Here is a 19,030-nt window from a genome sequence, read left to right on the forward strand (position 1 = left end):
CCCAGACCCAGCTCAGCACTTGGAGGGACAGGGCTTCGGACCCAGCAACCCTGCGGCCATCACCCAGGGACATTTTGTGGTAAACGGTGGCAGGGGGTGATGCCTCCTGGGGCCAGCGCATGGCCAGCAGCTGCCCAGCGCACCCTCCCAGTGCCGCCCGGCATCCATAAGCGCCTCTCTTCCCCACCTGCCCGACTCTTCCTCTGTCCTCCCTCAGCCCTGTCACCCATCACAGCCTCAGGGAGGTCCCTTCCACCCCTAAGCCCAGGCCCCGCCCCTCGAGTAGCCCCACCCACCTAGCCCAAGCCCCGCCCACCCGCACCAGAGCATCGCTCCATCAAGCGCCGCCCTCTCCCTGCTAAGCCCCGCCCGTGCCATAGCGCCTTTCGCTCAAAGTCCCGCCCCTCACTAGCCCCTCCCGGCCCAAGCCCCGCCCTCTCCACGCTAAGCCACACCCCTCGCTAGCCCCGCCCACCCACACCACAGCTCCTCTCCTTCAAGCCCCACCCACCTGGCCCAAGTCCCGCCCCTGGCTAGCCCCACCCATCCGCACTATAGCACCTCCCCCTCCTCGCTAGCCCCACCCACCCGGCCCAAGCCCCGCCTACCCGCGCCAGCACTCTCTGCATCAAGCCCGCCCCTCCTAACTAAGCCCCACCCACCTGGCCCAAGTCCCACCCACCAGCACCACAGCACTTCTGCGTCAAGCCCCGCCCCTCCCCTCTAGGCCCCGCCCCGGCCGAGGCGCCCGAGCCCCCCCACCGCAGTCGGGACCAGGCCTCGGGAGCCGGCCTTTGTGCCCCTCCCCTGTGCCTGGGGGTGCCGCCCCCGCGGGCCCCGGGCCGGCCCGGCTGCCAGAGTCCACCTCGCTCGGGCGGAGCGCCGGTCCTGGAGCCCCTGCGCGGCCCCGGGAGGCCGGAGGAGGCGGTCGGCTTTCCTCTTTAATTACTTACACCTCCCTCTGGGCGCCGACATTTTGGGCAGCGGGGGCAGCGTCACTTCCACCCGGGGGGCCCCTCGACTTCCGCCTCGGCTCCCCCCGTTTCCCGCCCTCTTGGCTCCCCCTGCCCACCCCCGCCCCTTCGCCCGCGTCCCTTCCCTCGCCCAGCCCTGGAGCTTAGGGAAGCCGGGCGGCTGCCATCTTGGGTGAGGGCAGGGAGCAGGGCGGGGCTCAGGGCGCGCGCGGCGCCATGCAGACTGAGGGCAGCGAGGTCAGCGCGCGGCGTCGGCCCGTGCAGGGCGGCGCCAGGGGGAGCTGGCTTAGTCCGGGGAAGGGGCGAGTCCCCGTCCGCAGCCGCGCTGTCATCCCTAAGGCATCGGGAGAAAGGAGGATTCGAAAAGCGTCGAGCGGGACTGAGATAAGACCAGGCACCATCTTAACACTCAGCCCTTCAGGAGACCGAGAAGCCGGCCGGGCGCCATGTTCGTTACGGGCAGCGCGCTGCCATTTTCTCGCCTCTCCTCCTCCTGGTGCCGATGCTCGGGTCACCCGGCTGGGTGCTTTGTGAGGAAAAAAAAAAAGAAAAATAATAAAAACATGTGTACGTGCTCGGCGATGTGGTGGGGGGCCGTTCCCCGGCGGGGGCGTCCGGGGCAGCAGGTGCACAGGCTCGCTCCGCGCGCGGCCCTGCCGGTCCTTAGGACCCAGCGAGGCCCCTTTGTTCCCCGCAGGCGCGCGACCCGCGTGGGGGGAGCGGAGGCCCCGCGTGCCCGCCCCTGCCCACGCGCCGGCCCGTGGCCCCCCGCGCGTTCACGGGCGAGCCAGGCGACATGCAAATGAGGTACCCGGGAGGCGGGGGGCCCGGCGGGGGAGGGGGCCAGGCCGCGGGCGCGCGCCCCCTCCCCCCTGCACCTGTTCCCCGTGCGCGCGCGCCGCGGAGCCGGCCCGGGGCGCGCGCGCACACGCGCACGGGCGCGCGGACCCCCTTGCCCGCAGCCCCCCGGCGGTCGCGGCGCCGCTCATTGGCCGTCGCCCCCGCAGGGCCCGCCCCGCGCCTCCCGGGGCCGCGACGAGCTCTCCGCGTGCACGAGGGTGGCGGGCAGAGGGGTCCAGCTGTCCCCTCCTGATGGAGCGGTGGGCCAAGCTTCCTGCAGAGGGGTGCGGGGTCACCGGCAGCACCTGCTCCGCGCGGCACGTGCGCTCTGCCCAACCCGGCTTCCGCCGGCGCCTCGCGCTCCCGGGACCCCAGTGGACGCTGGAACCTGGGGTGGTGGCCATGAAACGCGCACTGCGCACCAGGTGACGTGCTGGGGTGTTTAAAAGCTGCCGCCTCAGCTGATGTCCACTGCCATTCTCCCCCCGCCCCCCGCACAAGAAAAAGCCAGGGGCGTACCTATTCCGCAGAGAAGGAAAACTGCTCAGTCCCCAGTGCCGGTGACCAGTGGGGTCCCAATGGGGTCCGGGGCCTGGTGCTGCCGACCCGGCTTGAGTCTGCTATTCCGCACAGCTGCCCACTGCCCCGGCTCCCCCGGGTGCATCTGAGGTGCAGTGGCCGCATCACTGTCCTGGCGATTTGGTAGAACAGAGTCCTGTCCCTCTCTCTGCCCCCAAGCAAAAGGCAGGTCACACTTGGTCCATAGCCCCGTCCCCACTGGAGCCACTTGGGGTTTGTTGGGGTTTTGGGGGTTCTTGGCTTGGCCTGCACCCTCCCTTCCTGGAAGGCTTTCCTTTCTAGCTCATGTTGACCTTGACCGTCTAGAGCAAGGTTAGGGAGGCGTGGGGGCACAGGGGGGCACAGGGGCGGCAGATTAGGAAACCCTCTTGTTCTGTCCGGAACAGCGTGACCTGGAGGTGCCTCAGTGGGTGCTGGGTCGGCCCACTCGGACTTGGGGGCAGTTGGGGGACACCGTCCCAGCCCTGACACTGCCCCTCTCTCTCCATAGCCAGCTCCAGTGTGTAGACCCAAGCCCCCCACTGCTCCATGGACACCCCCAGCCCAGACCCGTTGCCTTCGCCTTTGCTTGGAGAGGAAGAGCGAGCTCTGGCCTTGCCGCCTGCAGCTCCCGGAGGCCCAGCTCCCGCGGGGGGCACCTCCTCCCGCCGGGCGCTCAAGGCCTCTGGTCCACGCAGGCGGGGTCGCCGCTGCAAGGCAGGGCCGGAGCCGGCGGGGCCGGGGGCCACAGCAGGGGACCTGCTGCTGATCGATGATCAGGGCGTGCCCTACACGGTCTCCGAAGGGTCGGCGTCGGGCGGGCCCGAGGGCTCAGGCCCCAAGAAGGCGCCGCACCTGTGCGTCGTGTGCCTGCGCGCCTTCCCCTACCTCTCCGACCTGGAGCGTCACAGCATTTCGCACTCGGAGCTGAAGCCGCACGAGTGCAAGGCCTGCGGCAAGACCTTCAAGCGCTCCAGCCACCTGCGGCGCCACTGCAACATCCACGCCGGCCTGCGGCCCTTCCGCTGCCCGCTCTGCCCGCGTCGCTTCCGCGAGGCGGGCGAGCTGGCGCACCACCACCGCGTGCACTCCGGGGAGCGCCCCTACCAGTGCCCCGTCTGCCGACTGCGCTTCACCGAGGCCAACACGCTGAGGCGCCATGCCAAACGCAAGCACCCCGAGGGCCTGGGCGCGCCCCTCGGGCCCCCGGACCCAGGGTCCGAGCCGCCGTGGGACGACGAGGGCATCCCGGCCACCGCGGGGGCCGAAGAGCAGGGGGAGGAGGAGGAGGCGGGAGGGCAGGAGCCGGCCTGACCCACATCCCCGGCCCCCGCGCCCCAGGCCAGACTTAGAGCTGGCTCTGCAGCAGGTGCTGGGCCTGGGCAAGGAGGCCGGGCACCCTTCCGGGAGGGCGCGGAGGGTGGACACCGAAGCTTCTGGATCCTGCTGCCGTCTGCCGCGGTCCCCAGGACTAGGAGGCGCTCAGAGGCCAGGATGGAGACACCCTGCCTCCAGGCTTCCTGTGCTGCGCACTCGCGCGCGCACGTGGGTTCCGTGGCGACACTGCCCTGCCGGAGTGCCTGGGGTGGGAGAGGACCCCCACCCACGCGCATCACGCGCGCCGTTAGGTGCCAATCACCAAAGAAGTAGCGCCGACGAGGCCTTCACTCGTCCGCCGCCGTTCCCGGGAGTCCCTAGGGTACCCCCCAAATAAATATGCAATCGAAGTCAAACCTTGGAGACCCTTCCATGCAAACGTATAGCAAGCCCATTCCCTACGCCGTCCACACTCCCAGAAGCACGGGCGCGGGGGGACTAAAGCCGGCTGACCTGCGCGGGGGGACTAAAGCCGGCTGACCTGCGCGGGGGGAACTAAAGCCGGCTGACCTGCGCGGGGGGGGCTTCAAAACCTTGAGGAGGTCTTGGAGTTAGAGACTGAGCAGGTTAGCAGGGGCGGGATACCCCAGGAGAAGGTGCTGAGTGGAGGACGCAACTGCCCTCCTGAGGGGCCGCAGAGCGACCACCTCAGAAGGACTGAGAATGCAGCCCCTTGCCCCCCAGGATTCCTCGGAATGACTGACAGAAGAGTCGACGCTGGGGTGGGGACAGCCGCCGTGCACCGGGTAACCTGAGAGGGGCGGCCTGCAGGAGGCCGGGGCGGCCACCTGACTCACGGGGGCGGGGCTTCGGCTGGGGGCGGGGCTGCGGGGCGGGGCGAGGGACCCGAGGAGGGAGCTGGGCTTCGGCTGCCCGAGCCGGCGAGGGCGTGGTCGGGGCGGGGCTTCGGTCGGATGGGCGGGGCTCAGGTGTGAGAGCCGAGCCAAGGGCGTGGTTTCTGCGACCCTCCGCGGGCGTGTGGGCGGGGCCTTGAGCGACGCGTAGAGCGCAAGCCCGGCGAGCTCGGCTCGCCCGGCGGAAGCGGCTCCGGCGCTCCCTGCCCGCAGCCGCGACTCAGTGCGCAGTCGCAGTGGCCGCCGCCGCCGCCGCCTCTTTCCGATTCTCCACGCCGGCGCCTGGAGAACGGGCGCGACTTCCGCTTCCGGGCGGGCGGCCCGGGGCGGCGGGGGGTGCAGGGGGCGGCGCTTCCGGCCGGGCCCTCGGGTCTCCCCGGAGCGGCGGGCGCCTCCTCTGCCTCCTCGGCCTCCTCCCGGCGGAGACCCCCGGCGCCGGTGAGTGAGCCACGGGGCTGGGGGCCCGGGCGCGACGAGGGCGGGGGGTCGCTCGCGCCATCCTCGGTGCTGCTCCCCGCCGGGGCCTGGCCGGGGCGGGCCACGCCAGCTGTCCGCCCGTGAACGCCCCCCGGGAGGGGACCTCCCGCTGGGGGTCCCCCGTAATGCCGGGGGTCGCACAGCTCCGCCTCCCCTCCCCCATCGCTGCCGCCTGCAGCTCCGCCCCCCTCCGCCGCTCCTGAACCCCCGGGGTTCTCCCCGGAGCACGGGGCCAGGTGGCATTGCAATAGTGCTTTGCCACGGAATGGCCCCCTCGGCCCCCGGTATTTCTGTGCACGCGCAACAGCCCCCCACTAAAGCTCCTGGCCTCCCATTTTTGCTGGTGTGATAATACTCTGCATGCTGGTCACTGCTTCCCCACACACAGACACAACCTTTCGAACTTGAAGAACATACTTGCCACCCACTCTGTCTAGGGCGGTGTCTGCACCCCCACTTGTCCTACCCCTCGAGGAAGGAAGGACCCGCGTGCCTGGCTGCGGGCTCCCACCCCCAGCCCCCCAGCCCTCTGCGCCTGCCCTGCTCAGCCTCGCCCCCGGTGTCTACCTCTCCCTGCTGGCCCCTGCCTTCTCGCCCCTTTCCCTCCGTGGTCCTGGACCCCCGGCCGCCGAGGGTGTGCGCCGTTTGCCCCAGGCGTGTTTCCTGGTGGCGAGGGGCAGGAGGCCTGTGGTCGCTCGTTGCCTGGAGTTGTTGTGCAGGTCCAGTAAGAGATGAGCCAGTGACCAGGGTGGGAGAGGGTTGCGACCTGGCCACGGGAGGAGCTGGCACAGCAGGATTAAGGGTGTGGGGTGCAGAGGGACCCCCAGGCCTGGGAGATGAGAGCGATGCAGTGCTCTTCCTTCGGTAGTTGGCAGCGCATGGGGCAGTGGACAGCTGGCTCTGCTGGAGCGTGTCCGCAGGAGGATTCTCGCGTGACATGTGGATGGGGTGGGCAGGAGCCGGGCGCTGTGAGGGCCTCTCAGGAGAGTCCTGTCCCCCTCGCTGCCCTGGCACGTGTGTGGGTATTGAATTCCCTGCCCGGAGGGGACCCAACAGTGAAGTGATGAACGGGGACTGCCTGTCCTGGACTCCTGGGTACAGTCTTTTTTTTATTATTTTCTTTTTTTGGCAAATGTTGGCCAAGGCAGGCACTGCTGCAGATTCTTGAACCAGAGTAGCGATCAGAATCTAAAAATCTTTGGCCTGCTTGGGGGGCAGGTGGGGACAGCAAGGTGGGCCTTAAGGCCAGGAGGTGGAGTACAGGTGTGTCCAATGGTCATGGGGTCCGCAGGATGCGAAGGCCATGCGAGGCCCGGGTGTGGGCCTGTGCAGTGAGAGCGGTGGACGGGTCTCTGTGGGCCTGGGAAGGTGGCTGAGGCTGTGAGCCGGGAACCCGCGGGCATCGGCATCGGAGACAGGAGCCCTGCCCATCATCGTAAGGGTTCTGTTCTTGAGTGAGATGGGCGGTCACAGTTTGGGCCTTGTCTCTGCCATCTGGGAAATGGGAGAACAGTCATGTTTGTAGGGTTGTTGTGAAGCTGGGGGAAGCCAGCCGTGCTCACAAGGGTTTTGATGTGGTTGTTGGGTAAGCCACGGGAGAGGGAGGCTGGACTCAGCACTGGAATTGACCATGGAGGGCTGTGGCCTTGGACGTTGGAGCCCCATGGTGTGTATCAGCTCCTTGGGTGTGACTGTGGGTCCCTCGTGGTGGCGGCACTGAGGGCAGGTGTGCAGGGATGCATGGCAGGATGGGCACAGGTGCCCTCACCCCTGCAGACATGGAGAGTGGACTCAGGAGCAGCCCTGGACTGAGTGGGCACTGTGGCTGCTATACGCACGGTACGGTCTCAGGGCACCGGGGCTGCTGTACGCACAGGCTGAGGGCACCGGGGCTGCTGTACGCACGGCACGGGCTCAAGGTACCGGGGCTGCTATATGCATGGCACAGGCTCAAGGCACTGGGGCTGCTGTATGCATGGCACGGGCTGAGGGCACCAGGGCTGCTGTACGCATGGCACGGGCTCAGGGCACCGGGGCTGCTGTTCGCACGGCATGGGCTGAGGGCATCAGGGCTGCTGTACGTACGCATGGCACGGGCTGAGGGCACCAGGGCTGCTGTACGCATGGCACGGGCTGAGGGCACCAGGGCTGCTGTTCGCACGGCATGGGCTGAGGGCATCAGGGCTGCTGTACGTACGCATGGCCAGGCTGAGGGCACCAGGGCTGCTGTATGCATGGCACGGGCTGAGGGCATCGGGGCTGCTGTACGTACGCATGGCACGGGCTGAGGGCACCGGGGCAAATGCACACCACGGACTGTGGGCACCAGAGCTGCTCATGGGCTGTGGGCACTGGGGCCGCTGCATGCATGGCACGGGCTGAGGGCATCAGAGCTGCTGCATGTACGGACTGAGGGCTCCTGGGGCGCTGCCCGCTGTGGCACTGGCACTCCATGGTGGCTGTGGGTCACCTGTCCCCGTTGTGAGGCCACTCATGCAGTGAGGCCTCTTTGCACATGACACCCTCCTGTGTCTTGTCTCCCTCCCAGGAAGGCTCCCCAAAAGAGGAAACGGCTCCTGTTTCCCACAGGCCCATGCACCCCATGGCACCTGCCAGGCTCTCTTCCCTGGACACCAAGGTCCCCCGTGTCAGCTCCTGGTCTGCCCAGTGTCCACTTCCCCTGGGAATTCTGGTCACTCTAGTCTTGTTCCGCTGATACCAACACAGCACCTGTGGCTTCCGTTCCCCTCCGAGTGAAGCTTTAGCTCATCTCCCGCCTCCCCGGCCCGGGGCTTGTGACCACTCCTCACTGCTGCTGTCTCCTCGGGCCCCTGCTGAGTTAGGAAGGTGTGGCTTGATGCCCACACAGCTGAGTCCTTGCATCCTTGGCATCTGTGCCAAGCTGGTGGCCATAACCAGGACAAGAACATGCAGCTGAGTAAAGGGCCAGAGAGTGCCTGGGGCGGGCAGCGGGACAAACGTCTCACCATGTGGTAGGCACGCCTTTGGAAGACCCTGGGCCTCGCCCGTGGGAACACCCTTCACTCCCCAAACACGGTTCCCGCCACCTGGCGTCCCTGCCCCTGCCCACTCTGAGGGGCAACCCCAGGCCTCGGGCAGGGGGAGAGTGGAGTCTGGGCTCCGTGCGAGTCACCGGCCTCTCAGCCTCAGTCCCCTTGTGTGTCCTGTGGCGTGTGGACTCCGAGTGCAGGGCTGCGGCGGGCTGGGCCTGGTGGCACCTGGGTCGCCTCTGCTCCCTGTCTCCTTACAGGGTGGGCTTCCCTGGCTGTAGCCCCCACCTCAGGGTGCTCTCTCCTCCTGGGGATCATGTTTAACGTGGGGATGTGGAGGCCATGGGAGGAATATAGCCAGGGCTGGAGACTAGAAATACCCAGCTCCTGGGTGGGGGCGGAGTGGGACGCATTCTTTCTGCACCTGTGGGCTGGGGGAGGGGTGTGAGCAGAAGGCAGGGTTGTCCTGAGCCCCCGCGGCGAGATGGCTGGGAAGAGGACTGCAGGAGCAAGGTCCTACCTAGGGGCAGCTGCGGGTGGATGGACAGTGCCAGAGCCTGGCAGCCGGGGGGAGGGGGTGGCATGGGCCTCTTAGATGCCCCTGACGTCAGGCCCCTGGGGTCCTCGTCCCGCTGCCCCCCCCCAGACTTGGAGCGGGTGTGGGTCCCAGGTGCCCCACCCCGCCCTGCTGCTGGGCAGTGGGGGACTCCCACCTTGTGAGGTGCTGGGGGGAAGGGCCTGGGCTTGGGGGCCTGCCACCATGGTGCCTTTGGGGCAGGGCTGGGCTTGCTGTAGTGTGAGTTGGTAACACCACCGGGGAGCCGGGCCTGTTCCTGACAGCCTGGATTGGAACTGGTTCTGGGGCTTCCAGGGACGGACAGGCACACGGCTGGGCTAGCACAGCTCTGAGGAGAGCCAGTGGGGACCTGGGGTGCTTGGAGAGCGGTGCAGCGGGCCCCAGGAGAGGGGCGCTGGGGGTGGGAGGCCGGAGGAAGCCCCCCGCTGCGCGCGTGCTCAGCCCCCCTCTCGTTCCCTCGCAGGGTCTCCTCACCGCTGGAGATGGAGGCAAACCCGGCGGGGGGCGGCGCCGGGGGCGGGAGCAGCGGCCTGGGGGGCGAGGACGGGGTCCACTTCCAGAGCTACCCCTTCGACTTCCTGGAATTCCTCAACCACCAGCGTTTCGAGCCCATGGAACTGTATGGGGAGCACGCCAAGGCGGTGGCGGCCCTGCCCTGTACCCCCGGACCCCCGCCGCAGCCGCCGCCGCAGCCGCCGCCGCAGTATGACTACCCGCCGCAGGCCACCTTCAAGCCCAAGGCGGAGGCGCCGTCCTCATCTTCATCCTCTTCCTCTTCCTCCTCCTCTTCCTCGTCCTCGTCCTCCTCGTCCTCCTCTTCCCAAGCCAAGAAGCCCGACCCTCCGCTGCCGCCCGCCTTCGGGGCGCCCCCTCCCCCGCTCTTCGACGCGGCCTTCCCTGCCCCGCAGTGGGGCATCGTGGACCTGTCGGGGCACCAGCACCTGTTTGGGAACCTGAAGCGTGGCGGTCCGACGGCGGGGCCAGGGGTGACTCCGGGGCTGGGCGCACCCACGGGGGTCCCAGGACCCCTGCCTGCCCCGACGCAGACGCCGCAGGGCCCCGCGGCTGCAGGGGCGGCCTGCGATCCCTCCAAGGACGACAAGGGCTACTTCCGGAGGCTCAAGTACCTGATGGAGCGGCGCTTCCCGTGCGGCGTGTGCCAGAAGTCCTTCAAGCAGTCGTCGCACCTGGTGCAGCACATGCTGGTGCACTCGGGCGAGCGGCCGTACGAGTGCGGCGTCTGCGGCCGCACCTACAACCACGTGTCCAGCCTCATCCGCCACCGCCGCTGCCACAAGGACGCGCCCCCCGCCGCCGGGGCCCCGCCGCAGCCCGGCCTGCCGCTGCCCGCGCCCCCGCTGGGCCTGCCCGCCGCGCCCCCCGCCGCCGGCACCGCGGCCGCCCCGACCCCAGGCTCCTCCGGCCCCCCGGCCACGCCCGCAGCGCCCACCGTCTCCACCGATGGCGGTGCGGGGCCCGTGGCCCCGGCGGGGGTCGGGGTGCCCCCAGCCGCGACCCCCGCCACGCCCGGGGGCGGCGAGGGCCCGTTCGCCTGCCCGCTGTGCTGGAAGGTCTTCAAGAAGCCCAGCCACCTGCACCAGCACCAGATCATCCACACGGGCGAGAAGCCCTTCTCCTGCTCCGTGTGCAGCAAAAGCTTCAACCGGCGCGAGAGCCTCAAGCGGCACGTGAAGACGCACTCGGCCGACCTGCTGCGCCTGCCCTGCGGCATCTGCGGCAAGGCCTTCCGCGACGCCGCCTACCTGCTCAAGCACCAGGCCGCGCACGCGGGGGCCGGGGCGCCGCGGCCCGTCTACCCCTGTGACCTGTGCGGCAAGTCCTACTCGGCGCCGCAGAGCCTGCTGCGCCACAAGGCCGCGCACGCGCCGCCGCCCGCCGCGGCCGAGGCGCCCAAGGACGGGGCGGCCCCCGCGCCTCCCGCCTTCCCGCCGGGGCCGTACCTGCTGCCCTCCGAGCCCCCTGCCACGGACAGCGAGAAGGCGGCGGCGGCCGCGGCGGCCGTGGTCTACGGCGCCGTGCCGGTCCCGCTCCTGGGCGCGCACCCGCTGCTGCTCGGAGGGGCGGGCACCAGTGCCGCGGCGTCGGGGGGCGCGGGCGCCGGCGTGCCCGGGAAGACGTTCTGCTGCGGCATCTGCGGGCGCGGCTTCGGGCGCAGGGAGACGCTGAAGCGCCACGAGCGCATCCACACCGGCGAGAAGCCGCACCAGTGCCCGGTGTGCGGGAAGCGCTTCCGCGAGTCCTTCCACCTGAGCAAGCACCACGTGGTGCACACGCGCGAGCGGCCCTACAAGTGCGAGCTGTGCGGCAAGGTCTTCGGCTACCCGCAGAGCCTCACGCGCCACCGCCAGGTGCACCGGCTGCAGTTGCCCTGCGCCCTGGCCGGGGCTGCGGGGCTCCCCGCGGGCCAGGGCGCAGCGGGCGCCTGCGGGCCTGCCGGGGCCTCGGCCGCGCCCGCCGAGGGGCTGAGCTACGCCTGCTCGGACTGCGGCGAGCACTTTCCCGATCTCTTCCACGTCATGAGCCACAAGGAGGCCCACATGTCGGAGAAGCCGTACGGCTGCGACGCCTGCGGGAAGACGTTTGGCTTCATCGAGAATCTCATGTGGCACAAGCTGGTGCACCAGGCCGCGCCCGAGCGCCTGCTGCCGCCCACGCCCAGCGGCTCGCAGCCCTCCGACGGCGCGGGCGGCCCCGACGCAGCCAGCGTGCTGGACAACGGACTGGCGGGGGAGGTGGGGGCGGCCGTGGCGGCGCTGGCCGGCGTGTCTGGAGGCGAGGACTCGGGCGGGACGGCCGGGGCTGGGGGCGGAGGGGGCAGCGGCTCGGGCCCGGAGCGCTTCAGCTGCGCCACCTGCGGCCAGAGCTTCAAGCACTTCCTGGGCCTGGTGACCCACAAGTACGTGCACCTGGTGCGGAGGACCTTGGGCTGCGGCCTGTGCGGCCAGAGCTTCGCGGGCGCCTACGACCTGCTCCTGCACCGCCGCAGCCACCGGCAGAAGCGCGGCTTCCGCTGCCCGGTGTGCGGGAAGCGCTTCTGGGAGGCGGCGCTGCTGATGCGCCACCAGCGCTGCCACACGGAGCAGCGGCCGTACCGGTGCGGCGTGTGCGGGCGCGGCTTCCTGCGCTCCTGGTACCTGCGGCAGCACCGCGTGGTGCACACCGGCGAGCGGGCCTTCAAGTGCGGCGTGTGCGCCAAGCGCTTCGCGCAGTCGTCCAGTCTGGCGGAGCACCGGCGGCTGCACGCCGTGGCCCGGCCCCAGCGCTGCGGCGCCTGCGGCAAGACCTTCCGCTACCGCTCCAACCTGCTGGAGCACCAGCGGCTGCACCTGGGCGAGCGCGCCTACCGCTGCGAGCACTGCGGTAAGGGCTTCTTCTACCTGAGCTCCGTGCTGCGCCACCAGCGCGCCCACGAGCCGCCGCGGCCCGAGCTGCGCTGCCCCGCCTGCCTCAAGGCCTTCAAGGACCCCGGCTACTTCCGGAAGCACCTGGCGGCCCACCAGGGCGGGCGGCCCTTCCGCTGCTCCTCCTGTGGCGAGGGCTTCGCCAACACTTACGGTCTCAAGAAGCACCGCCTGGTGCACAAGGCCGAGGGCCTGGGCGCACCTGGGACGGGGACGGGCACCGTGCCCGGGAAGGATGCCTGACTGCGGCTTTCCCGGCCCTCCTGGCCGATGACCCTCAGCAGGCTGCAGGCCAGCGGGCTGCCCCTCGGACTGCCCCCTGCCCCTCAGAGCTTGGGCACTGCGGACACCGGACTGAATCCTCCCCGTCGCGGCCTCCCCTTAGCCCCAGCACACACTGCGACTGGCTCCTCTGTCCGCCCCCGTCCCGTGGCCTTCCCTCAGTGTCCTGTCCCCCCGGCCTGTGGCCTCTGGCTGGACGGTGGGATATGAGCAGAGGTGGGATTGCACGGGGAGTTGGGTGCTCCTTCGGGTTGGGGGGGGGGGGTGGGCGGGGTGACTTGTACAGCGTGGAGAACAATAAATCTTGTGCCCGGGTGCCTGAGTGTGTCTGCGTGGCAAGGGTGGGCAGGCTGAGGCCCGGGCCTCGAGTCTGAGGGCTCGCTGTTTGCTGCTCCGTGTCTGCTGGGAAGGGGTCAGTGTGTGTTTCGGAGGTGCAGGTGGAGGTGGGGGGCAGGAAAGTGCTTGCAGGAACAGCTCCAGCACCAGGGCTGCCCCCCGTACCACGGAGGGGACCCTGGCTGGAACCCCTCCCGTTTGCTGTGTGGCTTGTTCTTGCCACCTGTTCCCCCCCACTCCAGGACCTCCTGCCAGCCTCTCAAAGTTCCCCAGATGGTTCACTTTTCCCAGAAGGGGAACCTGAGGTGCAGAAGGTGCCCAAGGGTGCCTGGTCACTGGACCTGGGAGACGAGGCCGGGTGAGTGGAGATGCCAGAGCAGCAGCGAGCCAGCGCAGCCCCTGAGAGCTGCTGGTGGTCAGGCAAACAGCGGCATTGTGAGGGCTGCGGGGTGCAGAGATGCCCGCCAGCCCTTTCCGTTGGCAAGACTGGGCTCCCCTAGCGGGGGCAAAGGCCAAATTGGACAGAAGTGTGCAAGAGAGTGGAGGGCTCAGCCTCAGGGGATGCGCCGATCGACATGCCTAGCCTAGCCGGCAGACCACAGGCCAGCGGGGCACTCCTGCAGGGTTGGAGGCAGCAGCTCTTCTGAGCGCTGCCCGCCTGCCTCGCTTCCTCCCACGGCCACTCAGCCCTATGGGAGCCGCGTGGCCAGATTACAGTCTGCAGTGCAGCCATTGTTCTGTCTCAGCAGTGGAACAGGAAACGCCGGGGCTTGTATGAGGGAGGCAGAGTTCCAGGCACTGGGCCGTCTGTGCATCGTCTCCTGGGGCAGGAGCCCACCCCACCCTCCGCTTCTCCCTGGTCCCCCATCCTAGGGACTGGGAAGCAGAGTGTCGGGGGCGGGCCTCACTGCATCCCCAAAGCAGGCAGCCTGAACACAAGACAGTGTGAGACCAAGTGCGCCTTCAACAAGTCCTTTAATAGGAACCCCAGCCCCAAGTGCCGCTCACCCACCAGCGACCCCTCACTCCATGACTCGCCCCCAGCGGCGGCTGTGAGCCCTGCCTTTGGGGGGGTCAGTTCCCTTGGCTGCGTCGGGAGGTGGTGGATAGGCTTTCTGGGGCTGGCACCATCCTTCAGGCGGTGACTTGGGGACCCACGGCTGTGAGAAAGGGGTGCTAATCTCTGAGGTGCAGTGCAGTCCAGTGAGATAGGCCAAGATTCTACCCTGGTCACCCCCAGGGAGCCCCCAAGACAGCCCGGGTGCTGCAGACCTGGGACAGAGGCATGATGGGAGTGAGGGGCTGCACCTGCCCCTTTCAGAGTCTGGCAGAGGGTGGTGGGGGTCCAGAGCCCGGAGCCCTGCGGCACTGCCCCCGCCTCTAGGGGTCGGCCTCCGTTTTCACCGGGGCTGGCATCTCCCCGCGCCCCTTTAAAGGGTCTCCGAAGCCTGGGCCAGGCCCGTGGAGGTGCGTGCGCTGGTGCTTGCGGAAGTTGGAGGAGTTGTTGAAGGTGCGGTCGCACAGGCCGCAGCGGAAGGGGCGCTCGCCCGTGTGGATGCGCGCGTGGCCGCTCAGCACCGAGGACTGCGTGAAGCCCTTCCCGCACACGCCGCAGTGATAGGGCCGCTCGCCGGTGTGCACGCGCTCGTGGTCCCGCATGTCGGACGAGCGGCGGAACGGCTTGGCGCAGAAGCGGCAGGCGAAGGGCTTGCCCACGGCCGCGCCGGCCGCCGCTGCGGCCAGCACCTCGGGCAGCCCGGGCCCCTGCGCGCCCGCCTCCCCGCGCGCCCCCGCACCGTGCCGGCGCTCGTGGCGCAGCAGCGGCGCCAGCGCCCGGAAGGCCCGCGGGCAGCGGGCGCAGCGGTACGGCCGCTCGCCGGTGTGCAGGCTGTAGTGGGCTCGCAGGCTGGCCGGGCCCGGGCAGCGGTGGCCGCACACGTGGCAGCGACCCGGCTCGCCGCCCGCGGGCCCCGCCACGTGGCCGTGCTCGTGGAACAGGAGCTCGGAGACCAGGCGGAAGGCGGCGGGGCACAGGGCGCAGCGGAGCGAGCCGGGCGCGGGGGGCGCGGGGGGCGCGGGGCCCAGGCTGCTGTCGGTCACCTTCACCACCTGGATCTCGACGAAGTCGCTCGGCGGCGTGGCGGGGCGGCCGGGCTCGGGCAGCAGGACCTGGGGCGACACCGGGGGCCGGCACCTCTCATCGGGGAGCCACCTGCCGCCCCCTCCCTGTGCTGCCCAGCAGAAAGCGGGGTGTCCAGCCCGCCGCTTCTGGCCTCGGCAGCGCACAGCTCAGCCCGGGGTCCCGCTGCACTGACCCCCGAACCGGCTCGCGTCTGGCGCCGCACTGACCTCGGCTGACCCAGGCTGGCTCCCGTCTAAATTTAGCGTTCCCCATCCCCACCCGGTTAGTGCTCACTTCTCTCCCTTCCAGGACCAAGCGAACAGGGATGTCGCTAACGGTTTTCCTGCCCTCCCGCACCCAGGACACCCACTGCCCGGACAACGGGGTCCAGCGCGTCCCGCAGAGTCCAGCAGTCCGGGACTGCAGTGTCTGTGCCGTGAACAACGGGTGTCCTTGGCCCCAAGGGTCCAGGGAGGCAGCAGGGGGGCGCCAGGTTCCCGGCGGCGTGATCCGGGCCCGGCCTCGAACTCAGGGTCACCTTCCCCAACCTCGCCCTAGGACGCCCAAGCCCCGCCCACGCGGAGGGCCCGCCCCGAATTATGCATATTGCAAGGGCCCCGCCCGTCAAGGCCCCGCCCATCGCGCTGGCCCCGCCCCCGCCCGGCCGTCACAGGCCCCGCCCCTGGCCGCAGCCCCTCCCCCAGGCCCCGTTTCACCCGCACCACGTCCGGCGGCTCCGGCGAGCGCGACCCCGGGGTTTGGGAGCCGGGACGCGGGGGCTCCGGGCGCGCCGCGGCCATCTTGTGCCCGAGCCCCGCCCCCGAGGGCCCGGGATCGCGGCGGGCGGGGGCGGGAACCGGGCGGGCGTGGGAAGCACGGCGCAGGCGCCCTGCGGGAGGCGGGGCGGGGCGCTGAGGGGGCGGGGCCGCACAACAGCGGATGGGCGGGGTGTTCGCAGTGGGGGCGGGCCCGGGCTGGCGTGGGTGGCACCGCGCAGGCGCCCCTCTGAGGGGCGGGGCTGGACAGCAACGGGGCGGGGCGGGGGCGGGGCCTGCTCCGACTGAGCCCCCACACGGAGCACGGACGGTTTTTCTTTATTTTCCACCTGAGTCTCCCAGGCTAGCGTCAGGAAGCTGCAGAGCAGGCAGACGCACACGGTAACTCCTGGATTCACTCCTGAATCCCTAAACCACAGCTTGCAGACTCAACCCCGTGCCCTGCATGCTGCCATCCCTGCCAAGCCCCAGGTCATTCACGTGCGTGGCTCGCACGTTGCTGTGCGTGTGCGAGCAGGCGTGGGCAGGCCAGGCAGTAGCAGGGACGCCGCATCCCGCGTGGGAGACCCGGGAGGTGCTGCTGGGTTGGGTCTGGCCCAGCCACTTGGGAAGTCAGCCAGCGGATACATCTCTTTTCGGCTCTTCCAATGTCAAGCATGCCTTTGAAGTCAATAAATGAACCCTTCAAGAGAGGAAATGTCCAGGGTGCCATGTGTCCTGACCTCCTGCCTCGCACCGGGGTTTTGTGTTTGCAGACATCTGCAAGCCTCAGGGTGCTGCAATCTTGTGATGTCATGCCGGCACGTCTGGTGACGGCATCCTTGCGTCACCGGTCCGTGACGCGGTCCTGGTGGCCCTGCTGCCTCACGCGTGTTCATGCGCCTGTTGGATTCAGAGCTGGAGAGATGTTCCTGAGACCCTGAGAGCTTTCTGTGCCCAGCACCGCGTGCACCTGCTGATGACCCGCGGGCGGGTCAAGGTGCTCTCGCTGCCAGTTTCCCAGTTGGCTAAGCAAAGGACACAAACGTGGCTGCCCCCCAAGGTTGCTAAGAAGTCATGACATGGTCATTGTAATCACGGGCGTGAGCCAGCTGGGAGCCCTTTGTCTTTCAACAATTTCTTTTAAGAAAAATATAAGGGGCTGGTGCTGTGGCACAGCATGCTAAGCCGCAGCCTGTCACACTGGCATCCCGAGCTGGCTTCTGCTCCATCTTCCTCCTCGTGAGCCCAGGCAGTGGCAGATGGCCACGCACGTGGGCCCGTGAGAAGCAGCAGTGGAGTTCCTGGCTCTCAATTCTGGCCAATGACTGCTGTGGCCATTGTGGGGAAGTGAATCAGTAGCCGGAAGATATTCTCTCTCCGTCCTTCCTTTCCAACGCCATTAGCACTAACCAGTGGTCGCAGGCTAACCCTTGGCCCGCGCCCTACGCTCCTGCAGGAGCTGGCTCTCCTGAGCAAAAGCCAGCACTTAACGCACGCTAACTGCTCCCTGGACGGTGGGATCTCGTGCCAAGGAAAGTCTGTTTAACAGCTGACGCCATTTTCTGTAGTGAGCAGGGAGCTCCTCCGGCATGCCGTGACCATGGACTATGCAAAACTTTTAGGGGAACAGACACCAAGGTCGGGGAGGGCGGCAGGAGGCCGCCAGACTGCGCCCAACGAGAGGAGGCGCGGGGCAGAGGGGCACGGAAGGAACATAGAGAGGAGGAAGACGAGCGGAAGCCCCTGGGTAGAGGGGCCGGGAAAGACCACAGAGAGGCGGAAAACAAGGGGGAGGCGTGGGGTAGAGAAGCACGGGAGGACCAATAAGAATAGGAAAAAGAGCGGAAGCGTGTGGGTGGAGGGGCACAGGGAGGAGGAAAGAGAGCGGAAGGGTCGGGTTAGAGGGGCAGGAAAAGAGCATAGAGAGGAAGGCAGTGGGCGGAGACGCGGGGTAGAGGGGCTCTGCGCGGAGGGGGAGGGTCCTGGGACTCCCGGGCCGGCTGTTGTTCCTCAGGGGCCGGTGCTGTCACCGGCCGAGGAGCCGCGGGTGGGTCCCTGCCACCCACGTGCGAGATCGGCGTGGGCTCCCGGTGCCTGGCCTGGCTGGCCAACAGGCAGTGGGCGGCTGTGCTTCTCCTATGCACGCCGGTTCGTGTCCCGCCTGCTCCACTTCTCATCCCGCTTTGGATCAGCTCAGCTCCGGCTGTTTGAGGAGTCGGGAACCAGCGGGAGGAAGATTTCCTCTCTCTCTCTGCTTTTCAAATAACTAAGTAAATCTTTTTAAAAGAATCAAAGATAGGTGCCAGTCCCAGCCCGTGCAGGTGGAAAGGAGCAGAGGTGTGGACTGGATTGATGTGGGAAGGGGTTGAGCCGCTTGGTGGGTGAGCAGGCAGTTCCTGCACATGAAGGCTGTTGGTACAGGGACCCCACTGGCCCTCAGCCGGTGCCAGCTGCACCGCTGGCCTGGGGCCTCGGGCATTGTTTTTGTTTTTTTTTTTAAGATCTATTCATCTTTACTGCAAAGTCAGATATACAGAGGAGGAGAGACAGAGAGGAAGATCTTCCGTCCACTGATTTGCTCCCCAAATGGACGCAACAGCCGGAGCTGAGCCGATCTGAAGCCAGGAGCCTGGAGCCTCTTCCCGGTCTCCCACATGGGTGCAGGGTCCCAAGGCCTTGGGCTGTCCTGGACTGCTTTCCCAGGCCACAGGCAGGGAGCTGGATGGGAAGCGGGGCCACTGGGATTAGGCTGGCGCCCAAGTGGGACTCCAGCACTCCTCGCAGCTCTGGCCCCTGTTGTTTGAAGAGTGTGGTTCACCTGGATCCATTGCCGCATGTTACAATGTAGAGGTCTTCACTGTGAGTCTCTGGAACCTTCTTGCCACAGAACTGCAGCTGCGTGTGTGTGTATGTGTGTGTGCCTGTGTGTGCGTGTGTGTGCGTGTGCCTGTGTGTGTGTGTGTGTGTGTGTGTGTGCGTGTGTGTGTGCTGTCCAGCAGCCCCTCCTGCCTGTGCAGTCCCTCAGCTGCCTGCCCTACCTTCACGGGTGGACCATCCCTGACGCTGGCCTGCTGCGTGGCTGCCCCTTACCAGCCGAGGGCCAGGGTCACGGCAGGCTCCCCTCCTGGGTGATTGTGTCCAGAGAAACCGGGGTGTGCCAAGGGTGTCCGTCTGCCCAGCCACGCAGCGTGTCTAAGATCCTCTGTGTGCTGATTCACTCCCCAAGCGGTCACAATGCCTGAAGGTGAGTCAATCCGAAGCCAGGAGCCTGGAGCTTCCTCCGGGTCTCCCACGTGGGTGCAGGGACCCAGGGCTTTGGGCCGTCCTCTGCTGCTTTCCCAGGCCACAAGCAGGGAGCTGGATGGGAAGTGGAGCAGCCGAGATTAGAACCGGCACCAACATGGGATCCTGGCACGTTCAAGGTGAGCACTCTAGCTGCCAG

General features: G+C 68.3%; 3 protein-coding genes across 4 annotated transcripts; 2 read left to right on the plus strand and 1 right to left on the minus strand.

Annotated features, from left to right (window-relative positions):
* Window positions 1-1,326: 1,326 nt before the first annotated feature.
* On the plus strand, window positions 1,327-4,208 carry ZNF524 (zinc finger protein 524). Of its 2 annotated transcripts, none has more exons than XM_040978133.1 (2): window positions 1,327-1,781; window positions 2,884-4,208. In XM_040978133.1, exon 2 carries the CDS (start codon window positions 2,922-2,924, stop codon window positions 3,684-3,686), a length of 765 nt encoding a protein of 254 aa, XP_040834067.1. In that variant the 5' UTR covers window positions 1,327-1,781; window positions 2,884-2,921; the 3' UTR covers window positions 3,687-4,208. The 2 variants fall into 2 exon arrangements, with proteins under 2 accessions (XP_040834067.1, XP_040834066.1); XM_040978132.1 differs by lacking the exon at window positions 1,327-1,781 and adding an exon at window positions 2,058-2,239.
* Window positions 4,209-4,987: 779 nt separating this feature from the next.
* On the plus strand, window positions 4,988-12,687 carry ZNF865 (zinc finger protein 865). The gene is made up of 2 exons (XM_040978131.1): window positions 4,988-5,041; window positions 9,132-12,687. The coding sequence occupies exon 2, from the start codon at window positions 9,151-9,153 to the stop codon at window positions 12,331-12,333; it is 3,183 nt and encodes a 1,060-aa protein (XP_040834065.1). The 5' UTR covers window positions 4,988-5,041; window positions 9,132-9,150; the 3' UTR covers window positions 12,334-12,687.
* A 980-nt stretch (window positions 12,688-13,667) lies between these two features.
* Window positions 13,668-15,630, minus strand: ZNF784 (zinc finger protein 784). Its single transcript, XM_040978364.1, has 2 exons — window positions 15,553-15,630; window positions 13,668-14,877 (listed from the first exon to the last, which is right to left on the minus strand). The coding sequence occupies exons 1-2, from the start codon at window positions 15,628-15,630 to the stop codon at window positions 14,089-14,091; spliced, it is 867 nt and encodes a 288-aa protein (XP_040834298.1). The 3' UTR covers window positions 13,668-14,088.
* Window positions 15,631-19,030: the final 3,400 nt, after the last annotated feature.

This window comes from Ochotona curzoniae, unplaced genomic scaffold, assembly GCF_017591425.1.
Source record: "Ochotona curzoniae isolate NIBS_2020 unplaced genomic scaffold, NIBS_Ocur_1.0 contig_2861, whole genome shotgun sequence".
Taxonomy (NCBI): Eukaryota; Metazoa; Chordata; class Mammalia; order Lagomorpha; family Ochotonidae; genus Ochotona; species Ochotona curzoniae.

Excerpts from the sequence above, each read along its gene's own strand:
- ZNF524 (XM_040978133.1), top strand. The coding sequence starts at position 2,922 with ATGGACACCCCCAGCCCAGACCCGTTGCCTTCGCCTTTGCTTGGAGAG.
- ZNF865 (XM_040978131.1), top strand. The coding sequence starts at position 9,151 with ATGGAGGCAAACCCGGCGGGGGGCGGCGCCGGGGGCGGGAGCAGCGGC.
- ZNF784 (XM_040978364.1), bottom strand. The coding sequence starts at position 15,630 with ATGGCCGCGGCGCGCCCGGAGCCCCCGCGTCCCGGCTCCCAAACCCCG. Across the intron at positions 14,878-15,552 it reads CGCCGGAGCCGCCGGACGTG|GTCCTGCTGCCCGAGCCCGG; the intron begins GTGCGGGTGAAA and ends GTGTCGCCCCAG.